Genomic DNA, 24,988 nt, shown 5'->3' with positions numbered 1-24,988 from the left:
GAACTATAAACTTGACTTTGATTTTCAGTGTATGTGCACACTGTAGCAGCTCGGTGCTAAGCGCAGACTCCAGGTGAGACTTGTTGTACAGCTACGAATGGGAATGTCATTTTTGACAGGCGAGTGTACTTCATGAACCAAAGAAGAAGAATTTAAATGTCCTGCTGATAATTAGTATTAATAGGGAATCACTAAAGTTGCTAAAGAACAGAGAGCACAGCCATCTGCAACAAATTCAACGCCAACCTATGTGCATGTGTCTATTTCTACTTCAGTCTTTGGTGGGTGCATTTCTGGGGACCCAAGAAAGTGTAGGATTGAGTTTGTCTGGATAAGCTAAAATAGCTCATTCACTGTAGCTCACTGTAATTTCAAATTTTAAGTTAATTATGTGAAGTTATTTTGGACACTAGTAACTATCAGTTGCTCTGCCATCTATACTGTGAACAAAGCAAATACTGTTAAAAGGAGAGAGTCCGCTTTCATTTTTATTTGGCAGCGCCTGGCTTTGCCCCACTCCTCCGGCTCACTTTGGGTGCCTGCCTTTGTGTATAATAGCAGACAGTAGACCCACACACACACACATATGGTTCATTGAGTACATCCTTATGTACAAACCTGAGGAACAGTAATGACAACTTAAGCTTTGGAAAGAAGCACTGAATGCAAAATAAACAAACTTTTACTTCACACAGAGCCCCTCTGACTGAGATCATACACTCTGAAGAAATGAAAAATAGATTCTGGCTGTTTTTAAATGTTACACATTTTAATCAAGCTTATTTTTTTACATATAATAACTAATTAATTCCAAAGTGTTCTGCCCAAGTCTATACCAAGTTAATTTTACTTAGTAAAATGTAATAAGAAAAAGATTTATAAAAAAAAAAAAATTTTTCACTGAATGTTTTTTCAAATGTTTCTGAATTTGGTAAGTAAGAAGTTCATTGCCGTGTCTACTTTCTGTTGCTTCATTTCAAGATGTGTTTGAATAGCAAAACTATTCGTTTCAGCAGTGAGCTAAGTTTTTTCAAAGTTTCTCAAAGTTCTCTGGATAAGTGTAGGTACAATGTGGACTAATGTACTGTTTCTATTACATGCTTCTTAACTTGTCCTTCTTACAGTCAGTGTTAGTGTTAGGTTTTAACATTTTTTTGTTGGTTTACAGGCAGTTTACACGCTCCATTTTCTGCTGTCTCCACTTGTAAACTGGTAATTTTTTATATAGTGCCAAATCACAACAAATAGTCGCCTAAAGGTGTTTTATATTGTAAGGTAAAGACCCCACAATGATTACAGGGAAAACCTAACTGTCAAAACCGCCCCCTGTGAACAAGCACTTGGCGACAGTGGGAGGGAAAAACCCCCCTTTAACAGGAAGAAACCTCCAGCAGAACCAGACTCAGGGAGGGGCAGCCATCTGCTGCAAGCAGTTGGGAGTGAGGGGAGAGAGACAGGATAGAAGACACACTGTGGAAGAGAGAACACACTTTATTAGTTACACTTTACCAATACTGGGTTGGACCCACTTTTGCCTTCAAAACCGCTGTAATGGCACCCGGTGGGATATTCTGCTGCTGTAGCCCATCTGCTTCAAGGTTTAATGTGTTGTGCATTCAGAGATGCTCTTCTGCATACAGTGATTGTAACACATTTATAATTGAGTTGCCTTCCTACTGTCTTGAAGCAACACAGAGATGGCTGCGTGGGAAAATCCCAGTAGATCACCAGCTTCTGAAATACTCAGATCAACCCGCCCAGCACCAACAACCACCAAACATTCAAAGTTACTTTTCGTCCCCATGCCCAGTTTAAACTTCAGCAGGTAGTCTTGACCATGTCTATATGCCTAAATGCACTGAGTTGCTGCCAAGTGATTGGCTGATTAGATATTTGCATTAATGAGCAGTTGAATGAGGGTACCTAACAAAGTGGCTGTAGGTGTACAACAGTTTTCAAATAATTTAAGTACAATTAATACACTTTAACTAAGAAAATGTATCTAAATTTTACTCAGAATAAAGTGGATGAAATCATCCATTTGCATTTACTAATATAGACATTAAGTAACGTTAATTTAATTCTATTAGCAATACTAATATTACTAAGTACAGTTGTCTACAAAATCTATATCGATTTAAATTCATTTCTTTCATGCAGTCATTTGTTGAGTCTTTTCAACAAAATATTTTTTCATTATAGCTTCAACAAATGTTCAAAAGGCCAAGATACAGTATTTCAAGTGGATTAAGAATATGAACAGTCGTCAGTCTTGCAGTGCGGTTAAGGGGTCACGTCATCTAAGTTAACTCTGCTTAGCTAGCTAAAATTAGTGGGCCGAGCCTCTCTGCTGGACCTGAACTCTATCAGCTAACTGTGACAGTTAGATAGATAGATAGATAGATAGAAAGATAGATAGATAGATAGATAGATAGATAGATAGATAGATAGACAGACAGACAGACAGACAGATAGATAGGTTGGCAACCTGTAATGAGTTACTCCAAATAAGCACATTTTGAAAGGACAAAAAAGTCTGACTCCATTTTCATGGCAGTCCATGCAGTACTTGGTGACATGTCTGAATCGAGGCAAACTTAGTCTTTTCTGAAGCTCTGCTACTAGCATGGCTAAAAAAAAGTCAAAATGTCCCAAAAATGGGTAAAGGTTGCACTGGGGTTGTTTGTGTGTTAAAAAAGAGTGAAATGTACTGCGTGGCTGACTGGGTGTCGAGCATCCACAGTGGTGATTTACAGCCGTGTCCGTCTACAGAATGCGGTGTGTAGGTGTGGGTGAAACATCCACCGAGATGGAATGAATGAGTCTGAACGCATCCAGCTGGTGTGAGTGACTGAAAGAGCAGCTGTATAGTCTGAAATGATCCAAAAAAGAACTCACAGTTTACACCTGGCAAAACCATCAACCATAACTTTAACGGTGGCTTTGCGGGGGCTTTCATTAATACCCTTGCATAATACATTGTTGTTTTAAAAACAGTATGTTCCCCCATTGCATTGAGAATATCTTTGTGCACCTATCATCAATCTTCTAACATAATAGCTGTGTTTTTTCCAACAAGGCCAGTTTTATGTTACAGTGTCCACAACTGAGGACGCCTTGAGCGATTTTACAGAGTTGGGCAAGTTGGGCAATTTGGTCAGGTAAATAGGAGTTTAAAAAACAGCAATGGTTTGATGTGTGTTATGTTATTTCTAAGTTTAAGACAAATCCAACTTCAGCTCGAATACCTCAAGGCCAGGGACTAAATGAATCTACATCAGTAATAAGCTTTGCCTCATTTCTAGACATTTTTTTGTTCTGCATTACCTCAGAATAAATTTTCTGATTAATTTTGGATCTGCAGCATTCAATGTATAATTTGTATTCATGCCTTCTGCGCTGTGTTAGATGAGTCCAGGAAACTCGACAGCGTTATCCACCATGACATACCAATTTGGCTCAAGAATTTGCAGACTAAATATGCTGCAGGATGTGGGTCCATTTATTAGGCCTCTGCCTTGGGTTCAGAGTTACAGTCTGTCTAACACCAAAAATTCAGGCAATTTAATGCTGTAATTTCGGTTTTGGAGTGAGTCCTCTCCACCAGACTGGGGTGAGGTTTCGATAGAAGCGGTCGATTTAATGAGGTGTTGGCTCAGACTCCTGTGACTTGCTGACTGGCTGCCGTTACATAACTTCATCAGGTAAGACAGTGCAGCGCTTGTAAGGCTCTGCATCCTACAGTGTAATGAGCGCTTAACTACTCAGCACAAGTAGCAAGGAGACTTATGGTCACCTCCAACTGTGTCTGTAAAAGTCTGTGTCCATTCTTCAGACCTACTGATGACGTAAGTCGTTTCATGAAAGAAGTTCCTGTGAGGAATGTAATTAATATTTTCTTTAATATTGCAGTTTCCTTGGCATAAAAAAAAAAAAACACTCTTCCTCCAAAGTCTATACCAGTAAATCTTTTCAGTTATGCCAGAACACAGTGTCAGAGTAATCAGAAAAAATTAGTAATTGTACAGTATTTTTTTACATTTGTGTGTGGCATGTGAATAATATGACTCAAAACTTTTAAAAGTGAGTGGTCCTAGTATTTCACACACATGCACACAGACACACACACACACACACGTCTGCACCATCCAAACAGCTTGATCTCACACCAGAGGAAGGAAAACAGCAATCACATATCTGGACTGCGATAGTATTAATGCTACAGTCACACTAGAGAATCAAAAGTTTGGGCACCGCAACATGACCAAAATGATTGCAATGAATTTGCAGTCTTGTTGCTTTTGAAATGGTCATTTTAAAGACGGGGACCAGGTCTGTGAACACTCACAGTCAGCTGTAGAACAGCAGGCGGTGTCGGGCGGTTGAATGTTTGCATCTACATAACCTGAAATTCACACTGACTGTAATTAAGTGAATTTCTTGGTTGCTCCAGAACAGCAATTTAACTGCAGAAACACACAGGTGCTCGGCAACCTTGCTTTTTGGACACCGGTTTTTACTCTAGTGTGACTGAACCACAAACCAGTTCACAATGAGTTAAAAAAACATGTTGACTTTGATTCAAAACATATTCTATGGAAAACATAAAAGGTGAATCTGATTAAAATGAATGCTGATCATAAAATATCTGTAGGCCATGCAAGTTTCCTCCTTGGATTACAAAAAAACATCTTCTTCTGCTTTGCTATCAATACCCCACCTGCATCCTATTATGTACATTTAATCACTCTTGTTTCTGACCTGTTTGTCTTGTTTTCATTTTCGGTTGAAAGGTTTTGAAAAATGCTAATTGTCAGACCTCCCCTGAGCAAGGAAACGGCTCTCAGTGTCGTTTTATGCTGCACAAAGCCACCATTTCAAGTCGGCCATGTATCACTTATTGGTAACACAGTACGTTTTGCTGTTTTTGGAGTTACAGCGGTGCTGTAATCTTTAGTGTCTGTTACACTCTGTGAAGCTGAGTTATGAGCGTGGGTATAGGGGTCTCGGGATTTGGTTGTATCGATATCACAAATAAAAATAGTCAGGCGATGGTGTCAGACACATTTGGGGTTTGGTTTTTATCTCTGAGCCAGCTGCAGCGCTCACTGTCTGACCTCATCAACCGCACCATGATGTGAGTCAGTCCAGGTCCTCCAGCAAACTGATGTGGTCTGCTGAGCTCCTGGCTTCAGCTGCCGACCACGCATGGAAGTCTGTGGGGCTTTCTGTCATCCAGAACCCCGACGCCTGCAGAGCATCATTCTGAAAACCAATCAGAGGGCAGATAAAACTCTGAGCGCCCTGCTGCTGACTGGATGGAGCCTGTAATAGTACACAGGGGAGGGGGGGAGAACAGTGCGGGTGTATTCTGGCTAACCACAAGGAGCACCTGTATTGGTGTATGGAAACTGTGACTCATGTGGTGCTGTTTGTTGCTATAGGTACTCGTGTTTACGCTTTTAAGTGGGAACATCATCTTGTAGCCAGTGAGACTTGAAAGAGTGCAGCATCATTAATACGTTCTGTGGCAACATGGAATTAGGCTGGAGGGACTTAAAACATAAAATGGAACAGGGAAGGAAAGAGGGAAAAACAAACAAAGCATCAGTCAGACCTGAGCTTCCTCACCTCTGCCAAATGTGGCCAGTCGCGTGGTGCCAGACATGCTGACGACCCGGAGGCCGAATGAGCCAGCAGCCTGTCTGAAGCTCTGCGGCCCGTTTAACGCAGCTTGTTAAGGCGCGAGCACCAGAGCGCTCATTTCCTGACCTTGCCCTGGGATGGAAGTGGCAACCAAGGGCACGTAGGAAAGGTGTTACGTCTGTCCCTGGAAGGACAGTGGAAAAAAAACCCATCTCTTTCAGTTTTGTCAAGCAGTGTGTTTAAAAAAATTACTAGAAGTCTCATTGCTGGGGGTGGGAAACACATTTTCACAAATTTACCTCAAGCTGGAACTCAAGAGTCTAAAAATATTCTGACTCCGGCCTGGATTGAAATGTGTTTTCAGTGGCCAAACATGGACTCTGAGACTCAATTGGGTGTACAGCAAATTTGTGAAAGAGCCTGCAGGAATTGGTAGGAGCCAGCAGGAGCCGATACAAAGAGTTCTCCCAGGTCACTCCTTCTCTGCATGGGGCCGCCTGAGGAAGGTTTTAAAAGCAGGTTCTGGCCCTGATGCTCCTCCCTCAATAAGACTCCTACAATCCCTTCTTCACACTCACACACACACAAAAAAAACCCAGTCAGCAGCTTCTATTAGGCTTAACATGACAGTTTTGCCTCATTTTTGATTCAAAGCGGAAGACAAGGACGTTCTCTGCAGGAATAGGGGAAACTACCACTGTGTTACATACATATGAGTAACTACAGAGAAAATTGCAGATCTGGGACCAGTTGGAAGGACAAAATGAACGTGTGGACAGCCCTCATTCTGGCCTTGCAGCTGCTATTAACAATGTGCTTACACGTGGAAGCACAGGCTTTGGGTGAGTGTCATTTGAAGTGTTTTGATTCGCTTTTCATGTCAGGTACTTAATGTCACTGCATTTATTTATTTTAAATTTGTATTATGTGGTTGCTGCTTTGGGATGACAAAAAATCAAGAAGTGGAAAAAAACATCTTTTTTAGGTTTACACAAACACACACGAGGAATGATGTCTTTGAGTTTTTTGTTTTTTTTTTAATGCTTGCATTTTTCTGACACCCTGCCTGCAATGTAATCTTCTATTTTCATTAGCTGTCAAAAAAGATTTAATGGCTCCACCACTCAGTATTTTAACACACTATGTATGAGTTTAATGCATTATGGATGAAGCAGACACTGTGAAAGAGAATATCATATGCAGACCCAAACACAAAAGATCAGACTGTGTGTGATACTCATCGAGGTGTGAATAAAATGCTAAATGTCCCCGTCAGTTGCAGAAGATATGGGGCAGTCAAATACTTTTTGGTGTGTTTCTGTGAGGAAGCGGGGAAAGATAAGAAAAATAAAATAAAAGCAGACAAAAGTTGGAATATTAAGCCCCACCATCTTTCCACCGAAGTAAAGCCATCCTGATTTTCATATCCATCTAGTCGGATCTGCTTGATTGTTTCAGCTCGGGAGAATCAGCTTTCTGGCTCATATTAATTCAGAGTCCCAGCTGGGTCTCACACATGGGAATAATCAGAGATGATCTGGGCGCAATATTGAAGTTCAAGTCTCTCAGACTCTCTTCTCTCTCACACTGTCTGACATACACTTGCAGTTTCACACTCACCCACCCACACACACACACACACACGCATATTTATTCAAGGTCACACACAAACGCGGAGCCGCAGAAGATGCATAGAAATGTCGGTGTTTAGGGTTTATCGCCTTTCTGACAAACCCCACCAGGTGATTGATGGCCTACCTTTCAAGCGCCCATTAATCCCCAGAGTCTTTTGGCAAATAGGCGCCTGATGGTATGTATAAAACAAGTCCAGATTAATGGAGTTCATCATCTATCATTTCTCTTGCAAATGGCTCATTGTCTGCGTGACCACAAAAAAAAAAAAAAAAAGAAGTGAGACCCATTTAAACCAGCCAAGCCTGATTTTAGAGACAAATATTATACTCTGTAAGAGCTATCTGTGTTATTGATTAATATTAACATCTCAAGGATGTTAATCACTGAGCCAATATTACTGGAGTTTAAAATTGACTCCCTCTTCTGGGCCGTAATCCAGGCCAAGCTGTATAAAACTTTAAAACAATGCACAAGGGGGTCATCGGGACATAAAATGATCAGCTGAATATGCAGCTCTGCTTCTCTTTGCAGAGTTTATGGAGAGACTTTGGTCACTGTTTAGCTGCCCGCCTCACAAGTTCACTTTTTTGGTTTGAATTCTTGTCACTGTTGTGGAGAACAGCTGGAGACTACAGATTACAGAGTTTCTTCTGCTTATCCGGTTCAAATGTGAGCGCAGCTCTTAGCAACTTGCTTGGGAACCTGACATCAATATGAGTCTAAAGTAAATGTAACCTAAATCAGTGCTGATGACAATAAAAGAAGAGTTTCTTGCTTTAAAAATGTACTCACAGCTAAATGATTGATTGAGTCAGGTCATCTACACTCATGAAACAGAATATATTTTTGTTTAGTTTACTCAGTTTCAGTTTTTAAGAATAAGCACAGCATTACTCAGCATGGAATCATGATTGCCTCCTAGATAAATACACATTACAAAATACTGCTCCAGGTTTGTAGTTGGGGGGGGGGCTTTTGGACATCACTCAGGTTGCGCTTTGTTCATGTTTGAAGCTGCAACAACCATGCAGTGGGTCTCTGGATTGATGACAACAGCGCGAGTCCATGTGATCAAAATGATGCGTTACTTCCTGTCAAAATAAAGAGCTGTGAGGCCACCATCGCTAATCTATTTCAAAAACAACTCACTGCTTTCCATGGGAATGTTATAGGTCACGAGTATTAAGAAGAAATCCCATTTGAATTTACCGTGAATTTTTAAACGTGCTGCTTGTTTTGAAAAGGTATTTAGTTGCACAAATACATTTCAATTACAAATACATACTTGAGACTGTCAGCATGTTAGGTAAATCTAGCAATCCAAAAATAAGCAGAGAAATGCTACAATTCACCTCCAACAGACTAAGAGTACTATCTTGCTTAAGATAATTAAGCAGGAATTTTTAGGAGAGTCAAATATTTCCCTTGAGACTTGATGGAAACCAAAAAGGAGAGCTAAAATAGTTACAGTAAGAGCATAGTTCCACATGAAAACACTTACACAACTTAAAGGTGATAACATGGCAGTGATGTTTAAAGAATGTCTAAAAATGCACTTAAAAGCCTAATGTTCTTTGGTTTGGGTCCGAGGTATCTAGATAACTCCTGGCTTAATGTGATTTTGCTTTTTGTGTTCAACATGTGATGATACTGATGATGTAATTCCTTTATCACTGGTCGTGGTTGACCTTCAAACACAATGCGATAAATCAAAGCTTGCTACACAAAAATGCTCTAATGTGAAGCATTTGCCGAAACACTAAAACAAAGAATGCCAACCATTTGCACACTTTACAGTAATCTAGCCTTGACAGATTTATATGCTGGTGTTAAGGAAAGGTCAAGACACTATTTTACTTTATGGCTTTCAGCTGAAATGGTTTTATGAAGCTTGAAATCTGAGGTTAATCAGGGGGTGAAGTGAGGCACTTTCTCAGGGTCTCTTGTGTAAGACAGCCCTGACCCTGTGAAGCCCTCTGTCCAGAAGACTTATGAAAAGCAGAACTGTGCGCTTTACGTGTGCGGGTGCCTGTGTAGTGCGATACACTAAAGACATGAAGCACAAATCGAGCTTCCTTTGTTCTCTTTTTGTTGTTCAGTTTTAGTTCTTTTTTTTTTATATACATTGCAAAGTTCTTATCTTGATAAAAACCAATTACAAAGGATTCAAAAGCATCACATTTTTAGTGGAAGTAGTGTTGACAGCACTATGCAAGCAGGCATTTTGGTGGCTTGGTACCATTTATCTGCACACATATTTAAAGGCTCTGTGTTGTGTCTGACAAAACACAAGGGATCCCAGGCAGAGGGGAGAGATAAAAGAAAGAAGGAGAGATCTCATCTGGGGCAATCTTGGCTGACAGCAGTCAGTGGAAGCATTTGGGAACAATTTTGCTCCCTCACGACAGAGGGCCTCTCAGACTCCTTCAGTGGTACTTGTGTATTCACAGTGGTGCAGATGTGGGACTAGGCATTCAATGCACATCCTCCTGTGGCCTGCCCAGCTCCCAAGCCACTTTATTAAAAGAAGACTCTGGCCATGAGCACCAGTGTTTTTTACTTTGAAATGGCCTGTCAGTAGAGTCAGGATGTCTAAATTTCTCGTGCTTTTGTCTGTAAGTGGAAGCGCTGTTACATTTTATGAGTCAAACAGTTTTAAAACAGACCTAAGAGAAGAATCTAAAAACAGCACACATCTAAAGTTACGGCATGCTGTTTACTCACAAATAAACCTCCTTGTGATTTGTGTGAGCCTTCTTTGCCTGCCAAGTTTGTGCTGACTGACTGACGCGGCGTCTTGCAAGAGCAACTAATGCTGGGTCAACATCATCATCATCTCCTTCTTGTCGACTCAGAATGTGTTTACTCTTGGATCAGAGCGCCGCTGCAGGTTGTAAATATTCATATCTCATCATTCATTACTCATGTGCTTTCCTGTTTCTCTGTTTTGGATCTCGCACTCTCTCAACAGTCTATGATCTGCTCACCTCACCTGACTGCCTGCCAGACCTGCTGCAGGGGGGCCTGACCGGGCAAGGGGTGAACGAGGCTTTCATCCTAACCTCCTTCAAGTTGCAGCCGAAGACCGGAACCACTGTGTTTGGCCTGTACAACCCCAGGGACAACAGCAAGTACTTTGAGTTCACAGTGATGGGGAAGCTCAATAGAGGTAGGAGGACATCAAAGAGGCACTGGTTGTTTAAAGCTACACCAGTTAATGTTTTCATATTAAAAATGAATTCAATATGATAGTGGTCGAAGACTCTGCAAACTCTGCAGATTGTCCTGCAATACAGTGGACAGTTTCTGACCCCACATGATGAACTCAGTTTGTCCATCAAAATTTTATTGTTTTTGGTTGTGGCCAAATATCGAGACAACTGATGATGTTGTTATTAGCTTTAAGTATATTACAATGTAGTAGTGCTAATAAGCAATCCAAGCAAAGACAGAGAAAAGAATAGCAAACAATATACCCGCTTAACATCACATAGACCCAAGCTTCTTACTCTTGTTATAATATGGATGAATAAACCCTTTATGGTCAATACTCTCCATAAACCCCTTCTCCTCTATTTATCCTCGTTGTCTTTTTGTCTTCTTCAATTCCTCTTTTGTGCTCGTGTCCTCTTAAAGCTGTGTTACGCTACCTGCGGAGTGACAAGAGGATGAGCTCTGTTACGTTCAACAACCTGGTGTTGGCAGATGGCCAACAACACCGACTGCTGTTCCACCTCAGGGGGCTCCGGCAGCAGGGGTCGGGTGGGGTGGAGCTGCATCTGGACTGCAGGCTGGTGGAGACAGTCAATGATCTCCCCGCTGCCTTCCAGGGTTTGCCAGCAGGCTATGGTACAGTGGAGCTAAAAACCATGCAAGCTCGAGAGCAGGTGACCCATCGCTTACAATATTTCCATACAATAATGAATATCCTTCAGTCACGATAATGACTCTGTAGGTTTCCAGATGGCTTAGCTGCACACTTTCCCTTGATTCATTCAAACAGGAAAGCTTAGACGAACTAAAGCTGGTGGTTGGGGACTCATTTGAGAATGTTGCCTCACTACAAGACTGCCATTTCCAGCAAAGAGACTCAGTTCAGACCCTGGGTAAGATTTGTTCTGGGAAATGTCAGTGAAAACACTCTTGGCAATAGAAAATGTTGAGTCAAGGGGGCAGACTCTGAGAGACTCTTAGCTCTATTTCAGTTGAATAAAATAACAGTCCTTCTCCCTCAGGGGTCAACACAAAGCAGCTGTCCAATCAAATGCTGGAGTTAACGAAGGTGATAAATGAGCTGAAAGATGTCCTCATTCAGCAGGTAACCACCTCTTAACAGTCCCTCTGAGGCCACTTAATCTCTGCTCCCTCAACCCTGGCCTTCCTGACAGCTTGCCTGACTGAATATAAACTTTATGTTCATGTTTGACCCATTCCAGGTTAAAGAAACATCCTTTCTCAGGAATACCATCTCAGAGTGTCAGGCCTGTGGTAAGATAATCTCTACAGTCACTGTCATTCATTGTAAGGAGGAGAACCAGTTTCAAATTGTCCAATTTATCAGCGTTGATCACTTTCTTTTATGGATACTGCCATGTTTGGTTTGGTTTTATTGGCAGTTTCACAATGTAAATGATAATACCAAACAATTCAGAGTTTAGTTTAATGGAAGACTTTTTTCTCTGCTTTGTTTCTATACTGTGTTCAGACTCAGAGTTAATAAGACAAACCTATCTAGGCCTAGTTTTTTCCCCTCATAGAAAATGAGTCAGGAATTCGTTATCCAATTAGCAAATTACATGTGATAATGGTATCAATACATTCTTATCAGTGTCCATCCTGACCAGCATAACTCACCAGTAAATATGATATTATAACTTACCATTTATGGATAGTTTTATAAATAGAATAACAAATTTTTTTCTTTTTTTTAAAGGTCTGGGTGGTACTGAGGTGGTGAAGCCAAGGTGTGCACCAGGTGTCTGTTTCCGTGACGATATGTGTATAGAAACAGCAGAAGGTGTTGAATGTGGACCCTGTCCTGATGGATACACTGGGGATGGTTTTAGCTGTGATGATGTGGATGAGGTAAAGTTCTGTGCGCGTGTGTGTGTGTGTGTGTGTGTGTGTGTGTGTGTGTGTGTGTGTGTGTGTGTGTGTGTGTGTGTGTGTGTGTGTGTGTGTGTGTGTGTGTGCTTCTGCCTTTGTGACATCAATATAACTTTAAGACCTGCGGTGTAAGGGCAATTTTATGAACTGTTGACATCCTTTGGAGTATTTTTTGGCTCTTACTTTGGTTGCCGGTTTATGAGATTATAGCTTCAGTAAAGACAGATAAATGTACTGACTGTATGTATTTGGCACGTAGTAGCAAATTCATATTAGTGGTTTTTGGATCCCAATGAAAAACTGTGTGAATTAACAGAGTGTGATTAATCCACCTCAAGGGGTGCCCTCGAATACAGCATACACCTTGATGTCACTGAATAAGGCGGAGCCAGAGTTGGTACATAAATATTGTCTTTTCTGACAATTTGTTTATGCATGAAAGAAATGTACATCACTGTATTTCTGTCTAATGTAGAACCCATATATGATATATATCGTAATATGTCAATCAATCATTAAGATAATGATAAAAAGCCATGTAATGACATTGTGTGTAAAGTGGGAAATTTTGCTATGGGCCTCTGGTATCGCCTTTGTTGCCGGTATTTTCAGACTCCAGAAAACCTCAGCAGATACTATATTTGAATGAGTGCCGAGAACATTTAAAACACCTATACAGATGTTCTCAGAGCTGTACCATCAAACTGGAACATAAGAACCAAAGGCACTTCACACAGGCTTATGTGATATAATTTGGATTAGGGCCAAAAGCTGCAGCTAAAGGTATAAGGTTCTCCATCTTTTACTACAAGCTGGAGAACCTTATAAGGATGGTAGAACAAGAATGTGTGTTTGTGCGTGTGTGTTTGCCTGTCTGTCTTTTCGTGTTTGCACTGACCTCTTTTCTGAGGACTAGGCCCTTCAGCATTCTTGTTCTTGCATGAACAATGTCATCAGACCTAAAAGCTTTTGGGGAGAAGCCCTGTGAGAACCACGGCTTCAACAGAGTTCATGTCCTCCTTTCTGCAGTGCCAGTTTAACCCCTGCTTTCCTGGAGTGCGGTGCGTCAACACCGCCCCGGGCTTCCGCTGTGACGCCTGTCCACTGGGCTACACCGGCCTGCCAGTGGAGGGTGTGGGCATTGTGTACGCTCAGACCAACAAACAGGTAAAAGAGTGGATAAATCAGAGGGTACAGAGCTGACCAGACCATTTTAAAGTTTTTGTTCAGTTTACCTTTCATTCTCCCTGTCTACTTAGGTAAAGTTAGGGGAGGAATCTTTGTAAAATGCACCTTTAAACAACACGGACCGGATGTCAGAAAGCTCCGTTTTTTTCTAGGGCGCTAACTTCTGCCTCTTCGAAACATAACGGCATCAGTGACTTTTGCTTCACGTCTTAACACAAACCTGTGGAATCAGTTTTTGTTGGAGGACGGTCATAATCAGATCTGTCCAGAGCAATGAAGAGACCTAATCTAAAACATGAAATAATGTGACTTTTCCACTATGTTGGACTGGTTTTATTATCTTCATCCTCTTACACTGAATGATACAGATCCTGATATTTACATCATGGGAATAGGTGGATATAATTCCATTTTTAAAATTTGCTTTTCTTCTTTCTACTTATTTTACTTCTTTACTTATTTATTGCTCTAAATTTGTAAATATGACCTACAGTCAGCATTGTATTTACCCCTATTATTGCATTTTAGATCCTTGCAAAACAAACACCTAAAATACCCTGTGAGTACAAATTACTCACACTCTAATTTGCTAAAGTATTACAAAGTGCAAGCTTCAGGTCCCCTTTCAGGGCTTTAGAGGATTATATGGCATCCTTAGTGTTTTTTCCACACTAATTTTTGCAACAATAAAATAAGAACAAGTTGTCACAGAAACGTTTGGAATATTTAACATTTCACTCTGTTAATGTTTTACAATCCAGGTCTGTGATGACATTGATGAATGCAAAGGACCTGACAATGGAGGCTGCGCTGCAAACTCAATCTGCCACAACTCTGTGGTAAGAGCACCATTGTTAAGTACTGTATGACCATTACAGAAGGTCTTTATTGCTGCTGATGCTCATGTGCAGCTGTCATAATTCCCACATAGGGCTCCTATCACTGTGGCAGCTGTAAGTCAGGATTCACAGGAGATCAGGTGAAGGGCTGTAAGCCGGAGATCAGCTGTGGCAACAGCCTGACCAACCCCTGTGATATCAATGCTCAGTGTATCATAGAAAGAGACGGATCCATCTCTTGTCAGGTAGGATTTTTCAGCACTCAAATGCTCCTGTGCACTGTATGACTCAGTTTCTAAGGAGCTTCATTTGTCTTGTCAGTGTGGAATCGGCTGGGCCGGAAATGGATACCTGTGTGGAAAGGATACAGACATTGATGGATATCCAGATGAGAAACTCAAATGCAAAGATCCAAACTGTAGAAAGGTAATTATGGTGCAGGCTGTCATGAAATACAACTTTGCTGTGGCGCTTGTACCTTTATGTAATCATCATACTGTCACATGTCTTCACAGGATAACTGTGTCTTTGTTCCTAACTCTGGTCAAGAAGATGCTGACAGAGATGGGTATGGAGATGCCTGTGATGAAGATGCAGATGGTGATGGTATTCTAAATGAGCAGGTCGGTCGACATGTTGTAAGAAATGCCTGTAAATACATAACGGCTACAGCTTCTAATTATCATTTACCTTGTAAATTTTTCTAGCTCCATTAAGCCCACACGTGCTAATACAACTTATGCGTATGTGCACTAAAAATGACAGCCACTTCTGGCAGCCAATTATTTTAAGGCTGCAAACTGGCCAAAATGGCCAGCCTGGCTCTGTCCAAAGATTATAAAAGCTACTTACCACTGTTTTCCAAACTCACCTATTTCATATCCACAGACACCACATTTATCCACAGAAATCTGGATGTAGCAACTTCGAGGTCACCAACTGGCTATGTTTTCGAAGCCACAAGATTGGCATGGATGCAATTTGACATAACCCCTTTGTGGACAACAGGGTAGCTGCTGGCTACCTAGCTTAGCAGGAAGCATTGGGATCCTAATGTTGGCTAAAACAAATTTAACTTCCTGGAAAAACTCAACAGCTGACATCTAGAGTGTGTTTTAGTACCCAAAGCGGGCAAACCCCTTATAATATATAAGTTTGAGTCTTAAAGAGGAACAGCATTTTTTTTTGCACTTAAGGGGTAAAGGGTGCTCCTTGTTATGGGCAGAAATAAGTGCCAGGAGGCACAGCATTCCCCCACCATCCCACCCAAAATTAGTACATGTTCATGCTACAGTATTGTCTGACCTGTTTGTGCTGTTGGCTGTTATAGGCTTAATGACACTGGAAAGTAAAAAAGTATATATATGGGTGGTAGATGTTGTTTATATGCAACAATGGGTAATTTTAGGCAACATGATGGCCATGATATTTGATATAGACAAGAATCAGAGCCTAAGGTGTACCTGTGCACCAAGTTTGATTGAGTATTTGATCAACTCCTGATCATATAGGAGGTATGGGCAGCCAAAGAAACAAACAAGCACACACGCATACAGAGACAGAGATTTCATGTATTACAGTAAGATGCGCAGTGGTATCAGTCTTCTCATTAAACTCTTAGCACAGGGTTTAACAACCGCATTAAACAGTCAATTAAGTATCAAAGCAGCTTTAAAAAGTTTCAGCCCTCAGAGGTTTGTGCTTTATACTGTGACCCATAAGCGAGTCCATGAACATGTGTTTGCTTTCTTTCTCAGGACAACTGCAGGTTAAAACCCAACGTGGACCAGAGGAACAGCGATAAGGACAGCCATGGCGATGCCTGTGATAACTGCCGCATGGTGGATAACCACGACCAGAGGGACACTGACGGAGATGGCAAAGGGGATGCCTGTGATGACGACATGGATGGAGACGGTGAGGAGAGAAATGACATCAATGATGCTGACGCTCATGTTATATAATCAGCATCACTGAAGGCTTTCACTGTTATGACTTTTTTATCCAGCGCTCCCTTTTTATGATTCCACCGTGGTCTCGTTGTAAATTACTCACACTAATGCAGGCAGCTTTTACAGTTCGTTACAGATCGTTCTAAATAGTGTTTAAATTGTTTAAATGCATCACTGTGTGGTAGTACAGAGGATTTTATATGCCAGCTGAAGAAAGCTAACCAAGACCACAAAAAAAAAAAAATAAAAGAAATCAAAGCCAATAACAGACTGACCCCAAAGCGAATACAACCTTTGATCATTCACCACTATAATTATACCTCAAAAAGACCCCAGAGGACAGAAGATAGTTTTTCTTCCATTGCTGCTGCTGCTTGACCTTTATGCATTTGTAGGGCTGCTACTGCCTCCCTGTGATGAAGTAAAATACCATCTGAATACAAATCGGCCATGGCAACATAGCAAATGCAACAGTGCATCCTAGTGGTGATATTACAAAGAACAGGTTATATCATTCTTTCAATGAGACAGCAGGATAGATACTAGTATAGCTCAGGTTTCATGATAAAGATGGCTGTGTCAGTGTTCACTGCGAAGTAATATACTTTGTTTTGTAATATGGGTGAACCTAAGAGTTGCTTTCAACAACTATTCTGCTGTGATTATATTACTAATAATACTATTGATTATTTGCTTCTTAAAATGCTAGAAAATAGTGCAGCATGACCACTGCAGTGTCATAAAGTCCAAGATTTATACATTTTATAAACCCACTCGTAAGGAGGTTTGACTGTGAAATGACACTAACTATCACCTGATTGTTGTGCAGGTCTGAAGAACTTCCTGGACAACTGCCAGCGTGTAAAGAACAGAGACCAGCTGGACCGGGATGGAGACGGAGTGGGAGACGCCTGCGACAGCTGCCCTGACATCCCCAATCCCAATCAGGTCACTCAAAGTCATACAGACGGATGCATGACAGTCGCATAAAGTAGCTAAATGCACATAGGGATGTTGTATATAAGTATGTTTGTAGTATTTTACTTTACTTTAGCATTTGATCCACTAGATTGATCTAACCACTATAGTTATGAGTGAGATATGAGATCATATCAATCAAAAGGTCAGTTTTCCTGCTGAACAAATGTGTTTGCAAACATGTATGCACTCTGCTATTCCCTTTACTAAGATAAGATCCTAAATGCAGCACTAACGGAGTATTTTCACACTTTTCTCGTTACTGTCTGCTCTCTGCTTAGTCTGATGTTGATAATGACTTGGTTGGAGATTCCTGTGACACAAACCAAGACAGGTAATAACACTATCCACCATCTCTGCATCCACAAACCACAGTTCTAGTCCAGCTTTTTAAATTTAACTCACGTCGCTGTATCGCTTCCTGTGTAGTGATGGCGATGGTCACCAGGATACCAAGGATAACTGCCCACTCGTGATCAATAGCTCCCAGCTGGACACTGACAAAGACGGGGTGGGTGACGAATGCGATGATGATGATGACAATGATGGGATCCCGGATGTTTTACCACCAGGTCCAGACAACTGCCGGCTCGTACCAAATCCTGACCAGACTGATGATAACAGTGAGTTTCAGAATGCCTCTTGATGAAAACAGTTGATGAAAACATGATGAACAGTGATGTTCAGATGTTTCTCTAATAAGCATCTTGATGCTGAATTATAGTCATAGTTTCAGCTAAACATCTCTATTCTCCCTGAACTCTTACTGGCACTATTTATGCACATTTTTTGTGCCCTTATTTCCCACCCACGCAGATCAAGCAGTGGCAACCCTGAGCAGATTAAGTGGCAATTTTGTGAGGAGAAAAAGCCCAATTTTGCAAGCCTAAACTCATTTGCCAATTTTATGACTCATTCTGACATTATTTGCGTTAAAATGGATTCTGAAACTAATGGGAGTTGAGTGTCAATTTAAATAAAGAGGGGCAAGGCCATTTTTGTCGGCAGAGTTCAGCAAGGCAGAGCTCACAGAGAACCATGGCAAAAGCCATTATTAAAGCACACAGCTTTTTCATGTGTAGTCAGTGGAGTTAGCAGTGCATTTGCAGTTTTAATATCCCAACAGACTCTATAGGTATGAGTCAGGTATTTACTTGCATTCTTTTGAATTTCATCATAGAGAGGATGTTTGGTTTTCAGTTGGCACTTTTTCTGGCTAGACACAATATTAGTATTAACCAGCTTCTCCCAACATGTGACACACGCGAGCTGAGGGCAGCTGAAATTCCCTGCTGAGCAGAGCCCAGAAAACACGTGGCTTTTTTGTTGTTGTTGTTGTTGTTAGGGTTTCTTTAGTTTGTGTGTTGTCTGCACTGGTGGTTAGTTGCTGTTGCTCCACATAAGAAAATTATTCATTTTTTACAATCACAGATTTTGATATCCCCCCTCGCTGTCATTCAGGGCCTTTGATGTGCGGCATTCTCACAAGTCCCACCAACTGTGCAAGAGCAAAGTGGTTTCCGTTGACAGGGTTTTTGTTTGTTTGTTTTTTTAGGATATAGAATTTCTACCCAATCATGCACTCTATGAGTGTGTACAAACTCCTGTACTGTAAATTAACAATCCATGTGCAGCTCTATATTGCAGAATAATAATGTACAGTCATCAAGCAATTCCAATGGGACACATGGACTTGCTACACGGCTTATCATTGTGCCTCAGTACAGCACTTGGGAAAAAACAGAACTGAATTTGATGGATTATTAACTCAGCAGGAAAGCATATCAATACCTGTCTGTCACACAGCAGGGTGCAGACTGCAGTGCGCTTCACTAAAAGTTCTTCAAAATTAAACTATTTTTTTGTAAAATTGTATGACAGCATACTATCCATCCATCTATCTGTCCGTCCGTTTGTCTATCCATCCATCCATCCATCAATCCATCCATTTTATTCTGCTTATCCAAGTCCAGGCCAAGGGGGCAGCAGCCTAAGCAGAGAAACCCAGAGCACCCTCTCCCCAGCCACTTCCTTCAGCTTACCCGAGGGAACACCAGGGTGCTCCAAAGCCAGCAAAGAGATATAATCTCTCCAGCATGTCCTGGGTCTACCCCAGGGCTTCCGCCCAGTTGGACATGGCCAGGAAACCTCACCCAGGAGGCGCCCAGGAAGCACCCAAACCAGCTCCTTTCAGTGTGGAGTAGTGGCTCTACTCTACTCCTCTCGAATGACTCAACTTCTCACCCTATCGCTAAGGGAGAAGCTAGTTACCCTTTGTAGAAAGCTAATTTCTGGAGCTTGCATCTGCAATCTCTTTTTTTCAGTCACTGCCCATTCAGAAGACCCCTATGAAAGGAAACAATTCAAGGGACCAAATTACCCTGCCCAGGATAGGGTTACCGGGGATCCACCCTGAAGTCAGGCCTGGGGATGGAGCTTGAAGGAGAGCTCAAAGAGGAGACATGCGTTCCTGTAGCCCTACCACCCGTAGGAGGCGCCATAGGGGTTGGGTGCAATGTGTGTTCAGTGGTGGTCAATGGTGGTCTGATCACTGACTATTGAGGCTGCCAATTGGGTAGTGATCAAAGGTTGACACACAGTATTTGGGATAATTTAGGTTGTACAGCTTGTGAGACATATACAGTATACGCACCACCTTATTAACCTTACTTTTTAACTCTGTTGCTCTTCAGATGATGGTGTTGGAGATGTGTGCGAGTCTGACTTTGACCAGGACAAAGTGATAGACAGGATTGACAACTGTCCCGAGAATGCCGAGATTACCTTGACTGACTTCAGGGCCTATCAGACTGTGGTGCTGGACCCCGAAGGTGACGCCCAGATTGACCCCAACTGGGTTGTTTTGAACCAGGTATGAATATTATTGCTCATCATTCAAATTATTCATTTATATAGTCAGATATTTTTATATGCATCAAATTCTGATAGGTAGGGGTCACCTGTAACAATGAACCTACTGAGAATTATGACCTGAGTATACTTGACTTTAGTGATTTCCCTCTGTGTTGCTGTTTGGTTCACTCTTACCACTCTCACTGAATAGCTTTCAGGCCCAGCAGGCAGCTTTTTATTGCAAAAACCCATACACATATACAGACACAGTTAGTAAGTAGCTGATGAACATGGTGGTGCATTTAGCAGCTAATGTTCAGCAGATGTTGCCCTCGGGAGCTGGAAGAACAAAAATGATGTTGAAAGCATGGTGCTGAACTGCATTCAGTTTGTGGCCAGAAATTCAAAAAATTTAGATCTGCTAAATGTGCTTATAAACCACTTGCCAAATCAACTTGAAAGGCCGTGTTATTCACAGTGTTAAAAAAATGAATCACTGCAGCTTTAATTCAGGGCTAAAACACTAAGCATGCAGTGCATTCAGGCTCATCTTAATAAAACTGAAATACAAACAGCAGTTCTTTATCTCAATAGAAGTTTTGCAAGTAAAACTTCTATTGAGATAAATAGAAGGGCAACATTTATGGCTAAAAACAGACTCTCTCCCCAATCAGGGAATGGAAATTGTTCAGACCATGAATAGCGATCCAGGACTTGCTGTTGGTAAGTTGTATTTACCTTTTTTATCTGAATATAATTTTCAGTATAGTGCGTAGGAAACACAAAAACAACTTGTCATATTTAATGCACTGATTATATTTTCTGATGTCAGGTTACACCGCTTTCAGCGGAGTGGACTTTGAGGGGACATTTCACGTGAATACGGTCACAGATGACGACTATGCCGGCTTCATCTTTGGCTACCAGGACTCATCCTCTTTCTATGTTGTGATGTGGAAGCAGACTGAACAGACCTACTGGCAGGCAACACCCTTCAGAGCTGTGGCCGAGCCTGGCATACAGCTTAAGGTGAGAGAGCGACTCATGTCACAACTCCCAAGAAGGACAGCTCACACTTATCTTAGTTTTAATTGCTCAGCGTGATTTACACCATTCTCTTTGCTTCCACATGTGCCTCACTTATCTCTGCTTCTGTGTCAGGCTGTGAAGTCTAGATCAGGCCCTGGGGAGCACTTGAGAAACTCACTGTGGCACACAGGAGACACCAACGACCAGGTGCGTCTGCTGTGGAAGGACCCAAGAAATGTGGGCTGGAAGGATAAGGTGTCCTACCGCTGGTACCTGCAGCACCGCCCGCAGGTTGGATACATCAGGTATCATAAAATTCTTATTACTTCCTAACTTTTTCTTTGCCAAGAGTGAGATGAGAAGATGTTTAGTTTTAATAGTTTGAATTTAATAACCGAGGGGGTAAAAATCCCTTGTTGTGCTCTGTGAAGAGCCCGCTTTTATGAAGGAACTGAGCTGGTTGCAGACTCCGGTGTGACCATTGACACGACCATGAGAGGAGGACGACTTGGCGTGTTCTGTTTCTCGCAAGAAAACATCATCTGGTCTAATCTGAAATATCGCTGCAATGGTAAGAAAATAAATGTAATATGCTTTTTTCTCTGTCTCCTAATGGGATAAAAAAAAAAAAATTGCTTCATCCCTATTTGGTGTTTAGTGCGAACTGACAGATATTACCATGCTAACATTCTACCAGCCTCAACTTAATATCACACACAGCATCTTCCTCCATGACCTCTAAGACTTGTGTCCGGGACATCTTTATATTTCATCTGGTTACATAAAGACTGCAGCTGTGAGGAGAATTAGTTTGACCTCACTGTATATGAGATTTTAAGCTTGTCTCATCACGCCTAACTTGTCACTTCCACAGACACCATCCCAGAGGATTTCCAGGAGTTCAGCACTCAGCATGGCGTTGACTCACTCTAAAGTCAACGCAAAAATACCACTGCAGAGCTTCGAAGAATGCACCAGTGTGTATGCGTACATGTGTGTGTCTGTGTGTGTATATGGATGCATGAGTGTGTCTGTGTTTTGGTGTTTACAGCTTTTGTGCATACATGACCACAATCCTTGTATAGTGTGTGCATATTATCATGCTGTTTCCTTTCCCTTTAATGTGCTCTCTCTCTCTCTCACTCTCTCTCTCTCTGTTTAATGATCATTTTCTCAGACACCAGCTGAGCTTGTAGTGCTAAAGCTTGAAAGTTATAATGGATTTTATCAAACACACTGCAACGTGACATGACACAAGGACAAAAGAAACACAAGAAAACAGACATTAAGGAGTGTTTTGGAGTGTTTCAGCTGATGCTAGAGTGGAAAAAAAACAAGCCTGTGGAAGCAAAATGAAACTCTTGCGAATACAGATTACCTACAAGGTGAACCCAGGAGGATTCATTAACACACATTAGCCATGTGTGAGCCACCTCCATTTATGCTTCACCATATGTCTGTGATGTAAAATTGGCCTGGTAGAAATTGTGCACATTTGATTTGTATCTTTTTGTATTTCTCTGTCAAGATTTTGTTTTTAAATGTAACATCTGTTTCTTCACAGTCTCCTCATTCAGTAAGTTACAAATGGATGTGACGATAAGTCGCTGCTGGCACGGATGGCGATGTGCATTTTATGTGCATTTGGTCTGCTACACAGTAAAAATAAAACACTTGCTATTATAATTTTAGCCAAACTTCAGTTTTTCCCTCCAGTAGGTGCTCCATATTCAGAAAATTCAAGCCTGTTTTATTTTGCCTGGGAGTGTTTACTTCCTTCTACCCTACAGTCTTGTTCTCTTCCTCTTAACCCATTAGTCATGGTCAAATTATCTGGTAAGCTAAATCCTTACCAAAAAAATGTAGCATAAGATACCATAACGCTGTCTTCCACATGGCCTATCTTCCAGTATTACATCCAGTTTTATTAGTTTTTTTGTTTGTTTGTCTGTTTTCCATACTTGTATTTTTTTATCTTTGTGATGTTTTTGCATAATAAATCCTACATTTTCCCATGAAATAAAAAGTAACGTTATGATATAATAATTTTTTTTACTACACAGAAGTCATATTTGAATGTATTTGGATATGCAGTGCTTAACAAATTTATTTGATCAGCTGTCATAAAAGCAAGAAAACAAATACTTTAGAAATCTGTCAAAAACCTGGAGCGAATGAGCAGAAAACATTTCTGATTTCAGACTCTGCCTGCTCTCACTCACTCACTCATTCAGTTCTACACTTCTATCATTTAAGCCATAAGATCTTGATCATATCATATATATGCAGTCATGAACCCGGTTAAAATAAAGGGCTTTAAAATACACAAAAATATGTGTTAGTGTCAAGTTCTTAGCTTTTCGCTGTTGTTTTTTTTCTTTTGTAAATGTGTGAAGGTGTTTTCTAATTAACCCACTGCTTATTTTGAGATATAGTGATATAAGATATGCTGTATACATATGAATGAAAACCCCCTATTTACTTGTGTAGGTTTTTTTTTCTTTTTTGTCTCTCTGAGGGGCACTGGAGAAACAAAGGTCTTCTTTCCTTTCCTGATGTGAGCATTCTTACCCCAGAGCTGCTGCTGAATAGAGAGACTTTGGTCTTTGCTCTAGGCATGAGTGCTCCAGGAAAGAGACAATAATGAGGGGGTTTTGTGTTCAAGAATCATACAGAATCCTTAATATCAGATTTTTTTTATGCATGCATGCCTTCATTACCTTTCAAAGGTGGGCAATAATTTTTTTTACAAAGAGCCACATGAGAAACTGAGACATTGAGGAGGGCTGCACCAATAAGCTGAACTCAATTGTGCTCAATATTAATTTTACATCTTTATAAGCTTATTGGTGCAGCCTTCCACAACAGTCTCAGTTTCTCATGTGGCCCCTTGGGGAAATTAATTGCCCACCCCTGCTTTAGATGGTAAAAAAAAAAAAAAAAAAGCTCATGGTTTATCCTCAGCTCAAAGTTCCAAACCAACGCATGCAGTGAGGCTTCATTTGTGCTGAAAGTGCTATGAAAGATTCCTAAAATGCCAGCGTATATCACTCTAGTGAAATACTGAAGGAATCGGGCTGACCACGTAAAGCCTTTGAAGCTTGTCAGTGGGGACTTTGCATTCACCTGGAGGTAGAGCTGTTTTATAGTGAGCTGAGACCAGAGTTTGGATAAGCTTTAAAAACTTGATTTGGAAAAATGTGTTCAAGAGGAACGATTGTGGCCACAGCTTTAAAGACGCAGCGGCAGCAATCTGCAGAACTGTGGGGGGAAAGCAAGTCCCAAGGGCCTCATCAAAACACTCAAACAGTGAAAACAACACAAAGTAACAAAAAAAAAAATGCAATCTACCAACAGCGCAGCGTTTTGAAGATAATACTCTTGTTGTCTGAATTACCTACGGGCACATTCTTTGTTTTGATGGCAGCTACTGAGAAAAGTTATTGATCATTTTCTTTCCGATCACTTAGAGTTTGTTTGCAGCTGCACAACTTACTGCAGAGCCGTGTTTAGCAGTTTCCATATTTGTTGCCTGTTTGAAAACAGCTATTGTAGCACGGAAGAAAAGAGGCTACCGGCAGAGCTGGAAGATCAAGGGGTTCAGTGCTCGCTGCACAACATAAACACACGCTGAGAATTTTGACCGAGGATGTTGACGGTATAACAGTGGGAAGCTCTTTGGAAAATCATCTTTGATCATTCCTTCAAAATAAATAAATAAGAGGGGGGAAAAAAAGAGGAAACTCTGTGGCAAAGTGGCAG

General features: G+C 41.1%; 1 protein-coding gene across 1 annotated transcript; it reads left to right on the top strand.

The window, feature by feature from the left end:
- The first annotated feature begins 6,188 nt into the window (after positions 1–6,188).
- Positions 6,189–23,546, top strand: thbs4b (thrombospondin 4b). Its single transcript, XM_030742954.1, has 22 exons — positions 6,189–6,488; positions 10,253–10,450; positions 10,918–11,168; positions 11,285–11,387; positions 11,517–11,599; positions 11,718–11,769; positions 12,215–12,366; positions 13,417–13,554; positions 14,337–14,414; positions 14,507–14,659; positions 14,736–14,840; positions 14,930–15,037; positions 16,172–16,331; positions 17,196–17,314; positions 17,626–17,678; positions 17,774–17,967; positions 20,038–20,216; positions 20,872–20,920; positions 21,030–21,226; positions 21,359–21,531; positions 21,658–21,797; positions 22,101–23,546. The coding sequence occupies exons 1-22, from the start codon at positions 6,359–6,361 to the stop codon at positions 22,157–22,159; spliced, it is 2,874 nt and encodes a 957-aa protein (XP_030598814.1). The 5' UTR covers positions 6,189–6,358; the 3' UTR covers positions 22,160–23,546.
- Positions 23,547–24,988: the final 1,442 nt, after the last annotated feature.

This window comes from Archocentrus centrarchus, chromosome 12, assembly GCF_007364275.1.
Source record: "Archocentrus centrarchus isolate MPI-CPG fArcCen1 chromosome 12, fArcCen1, whole genome shotgun sequence".
Lineage (NCBI taxonomy): Eukaryota > Metazoa > Chordata > Actinopteri > Cichliformes > Cichlidae > Archocentrus > Archocentrus centrarchus.
Note: the sequence above shows the minus strand (reverse complement) of the source record. Positions and strands in the feature narration are given on the sequence as shown.